General features: G+C 33.5%; 1 protein-coding gene across 1 annotated transcript; it reads right to left on the reverse strand.

Moving 5' to 3' along the window:
- Window positions 1–781: 781 nt before the first annotated feature.
- LOC111475690 (auxin-responsive protein IAA14-like) lies at window positions 782–1,927 on the reverse strand. The gene is made up of 5 exons (XM_023119932.1): window positions 1,584–1,927; window positions 1,277–1,506; window positions 1,049–1,184; window positions 909–970; window positions 782–825 (listed from the first exon to the last, which is right to left on the reverse strand). Exons 1-5 carry the CDS (start codon window positions 1,844–1,846, stop codon window positions 788–790), a joined length of 729 nt encoding a protein of 242 aa, XP_022975700.1. The 5' UTR covers window positions 1,847–1,927; the 3' UTR covers window positions 782–787.
- Between the last annotated feature and the right edge of the window lie 487 nt (window positions 1,928–2,414).

Consider the following 2,414-nt stretch of genomic DNA (forward strand, 5'->3'; position numbering starts at 1 on the left):
TAACTTTATTGAAACTTTATAATAACTTTAACCTTAGTCTTGCATGCTTCAATTAATGCATTGAAATAAACTAATACAAATTGAAATAAAATGAAAATAAAAGGTATATGAAATGCCCTACACCAACCTATATGCTACTAATGGTCTATTAAAATTAGAAATACGAAATTATCCTAAGCATGTACTATGATAACTTATACTAACTTGTAGTCTATTAAAATTAATTCAAAGTACAAACTCTCATTATTCATTTTGAATTAAGATCAAGTCCGCATATAATCATCCTATGAATTACTAATGTTCTCACCTTAATGAATTATAAAGAAAGATTAAATATTTTGTGGTACAAATTTATACAAACTGCTTGTATATGATACTATCACTCACATCACATGAACAATTTGGATCAAATTATTAGTAAAGGCACCTAATTNTAATTTTATCCATATAGTATTAGACAAGTTATTTGTTCGAACATTATTCTCTCATCATCCTCTTGTACACTAATAATCTGAGTTTTTCATATAATGACGAATATTATTTACAAATAAAATTAGTTTGTAACACCCCTAATTTCATAAAACATTCATTTACAATAATTTCATAAGACGATACCATGGACTCATACGTTTAAAACAGAGTCTTAAAGTAAGACAAAGAAAATATTTGAAGTAAATTAAAATACAACAAATGAAAATGTTGAAAGAGCAATGACCTATACTAACCTAAAGTCTACAGAAAATAAATGCAACTATNCTTCACAAACACTTCTCAATTGCCTTCTCTTCTAGCTTCTGCTTTTGCATTTCTCCATGGCTCTTGGGGCTGTAAAATCAATTTTAATGTAAACAAGTTTTTGTTTTCTTTATAATAATTTCACGACGTTTATAAAGTGGAGCGTGAATTACCTAGTCCGATAGCTTCCGAACCTTTCATGATTCTCAAACGCTTGCATGAATCTACAAACATCCTGTACGAAAATATGATTTGGTTAGAATGAAAGGAAACGAAACACAACTGTGAAAGGAATGGAAGAATTGAAACTTACTCCCATGGAACATCACCAACAAGCATCCAATCACCATCTTTATCTTCATAAGTTGGAACAAACTCAGAGCTATTGAGAAGATCCATCAACTTTCTTTCATTCATGAAGTCGATCGTTCCTTCGGTACCATAATCACCTTTAAATAATAATAAAAAACGTACCAAGTGTTAGAAAAAAGAAATTTTTTATTTCAGTTGTGGGTTCGAGTTGTTTTTTTTTTTTTTTTACCCATTGCGAATGAGCTGAACATCTTGGCCAAGGCATCTGAAAGTTCTTGATAGCATTGGTACATTTTCAAGTCCACCTTGCGAAGATATGGAGCTCCATCCATGCAAACCTTTACGAATGCAGCGGCACTGCCACTGCTCGCTTTCTCCGTTCCTTCTCCGCTCGTGTTCTTCTGCGCCATGACATTCTTCCGGTACGATCGCACCGGAGGCCAACCCACAGCCTGTGCCCTACAAACCCCACAAATTATTGATGAGAAAAATCATTCAACCTAACCCTTAGTTACGTCTTGGAAGAAGAAATTTACTTGACAGGAGGCTTAGCCGGATCCTTGGAGCCGAGGCTCTTCTGACCGCCAACGTTCGCTGGAATATTCTTAATATTCTCGTTGACATCGACTCCACCGCCAACCTTGCTCTGAATGTTAAGCTTCAGATCAACAGTTTCAGAGAAACCCCTCTTGCCGAAAGCTTTAAGGGTGAGATCTCCGGCGCCGGGTAAGCCGAGGCAGAGCTCAGTCTCCTTCAAGTTTGCAAACTGGTTCGCCATATTCCGGCCGACAGCTTCCATATAGAGAACGAAAAAAAAAAGGTTGTCGTTTTGGGCTTTCTTCTTGTGGTGTCGCCTTCTTGTTGTAATGACTTTAGGCTTTGGTTTAAATTAATAATAGACATCGCTACCCAATAATATTTAAAACCAAACAAAAATTCACCCTCTTTTATCGGATAGAGTGGTAAAATCAATTTTAACCCCCAACCATATTATTTTATCAAATAATTAATATTTGGTCCCTACTATAAAGTTTTGATTTATTTATTATATATTTAATGCAATAAACCATATGATATGTCAATTTGTTTTCTTTCTTTTATACATTACTACGTTACTTATGAATATTGAATTACTTCTAACAGTAAAGACACTATTTCTATAAACCAACACCAATCTTTTTTAAAATTATTCTAAGTATTAGTATATATGAATTAAGTAATATTTTATTATAAATTCGGGAAATTTTATAATAGTTTTTCGAGGAATACCCATGCAAGAGAAATGGTAATTTTAGCATGTGGGGGGATCAATAAGCAATAATAATTTTTATATTGCCAATGTGAAAATTGGAATTTGAAGAGGGTGC

This window comes from Cucurbita maxima, unplaced genomic scaffold (genome assembly GCF_002738345.1).
Source record: "Cucurbita maxima cultivar Rimu unplaced genomic scaffold, Cmax_1.0 Cma_Scf02466, whole genome shotgun sequence".
Lineage (NCBI taxonomy): Eukaryota > Viridiplantae > Streptophyta > Magnoliopsida > Cucurbitales > Cucurbitaceae > Cucurbita > Cucurbita maxima.

What these genes read in the sequence shown, in the direction of transcription:
- LOC111475690 (XM_023119932.1), bottom strand. Translation starts at nt 1,846, where the DNA reads ATGGAAGCTGTCGGCCGGAATATGGCGAACCAGTTTGCAAACTTGAAG. An exon ending in CCGGCTAAGCCTCCTGTCAA is followed by an intron (nt 1,507 to 1,583) that starts GTAAATTTCTTC and finishes TGGGGTTTGTAG; the next exon opens with GGCACAGGCTGTGGGTTGGC. An exon ending in GTTGGTGATGTTCCATGGGA is followed by an intron (nt 971 to 1,048) that starts GTAAGTTTCAAT and finishes ATTTTCGTACAG; the next exon opens with GATGTTTGTAGATTCATGCA.